General features: G+C 46.7%; 1 protein-coding gene across 1 annotated transcript in view; it reads left to right on the forward strand.

Annotated features, from left to right (window-relative positions):
* Nucleotides 1-827, forward strand: part of HOXD9 (homeobox D9) — a 2,605-nt gene that overhangs the window by 562 nt on the left and 1,216 nt on the right. The window contains 1 exon segment of the mRNA XM_031058680.1: nt 1-294. This exon segment is cut by the window's left edge and continues 127 nt beyond it. Coding sequence (XP_030914540.1) covers nt 1-294 — 294 coding nt within the window.

Raw genomic sequence — 827 nt, forward strand, 5'->3', positions numbered from 1 at the left:
TTTCCGCGTCCAGCTCCGGCTCCGCCAACGGGCGCCACTATGGGATAAAGCCGGAGACGGGAGCAGCCACCTCCTCGTCTTCCTCCTCCTCTTCCTCCTCCTCCAAAAGGACTGAATGCTCCTCGTCTCGGGAGTCCCAGGGGATCGGTGTGCCCGAGTACACGTGCAGCTCCTTCCTCCAGGAGTCCCGGGAGAAAGCGCCTGCCGGCAGCTCCAAGGACCCCGCCGCCTGCAGCCACAACCCCAGCCCGAGCAGCGATCTGAAAGAGGAGAAGCAGCAGCAACTTGACCCAAGTAAGTAAAAAAAAACCAAAAAAACCCAACAAAACAAAACAAAACAAAAAATCAAAAAACCCCTAAAAAGGAAGAAAGAAAGACAAGAAAAAGAAAATAAAAGAAAAAGATAATCAAAACAAAATGGGGAGTGGGGGAGAGAGGAATAGCGGCAGAGAGAGAGAGGGAGAAAAAGAAAGAAAGAAAAAAGGAGAGGAGGAGAGAAGGAAGGAAGGAAAGTAAGAAAGGAAGCAAGGAAGGAAGGAAGGAAGAAAGAAAGAGGGAGAAAGAAAGAAAGAAAAAATTGCCCCTTTGATTTATTGCCGAAACCTGTAAGGCTCGAATGTGCAAAACTGATAGTTTTACTAACCTATAAAAACGTCTAGACGCCTACCCCAGCGCAAGCAGCAACAAGCACCCATAAAAGACTCCACATAACCACCTACCATCAAGACATCATTTGTACAGTAAACAGACTGGGGCATTAAGGCTTTTATGATAATTCCTCCAAAGTTGTGAAAACAGTCCATCCTTCGTTAAATTAATTTAACAAC

This window comes from Geospiza fortis, unplaced genomic scaffold (genome assembly GCF_000277835.1).
Source record: "Geospiza fortis unplaced genomic scaffold, GeoFor_1.0 scaffold112, whole genome shotgun sequence".
Taxonomy (NCBI): domain Eukaryota; kingdom Metazoa; phylum Chordata; class Aves; order Passeriformes; family Thraupidae; genus Geospiza; species Geospiza fortis.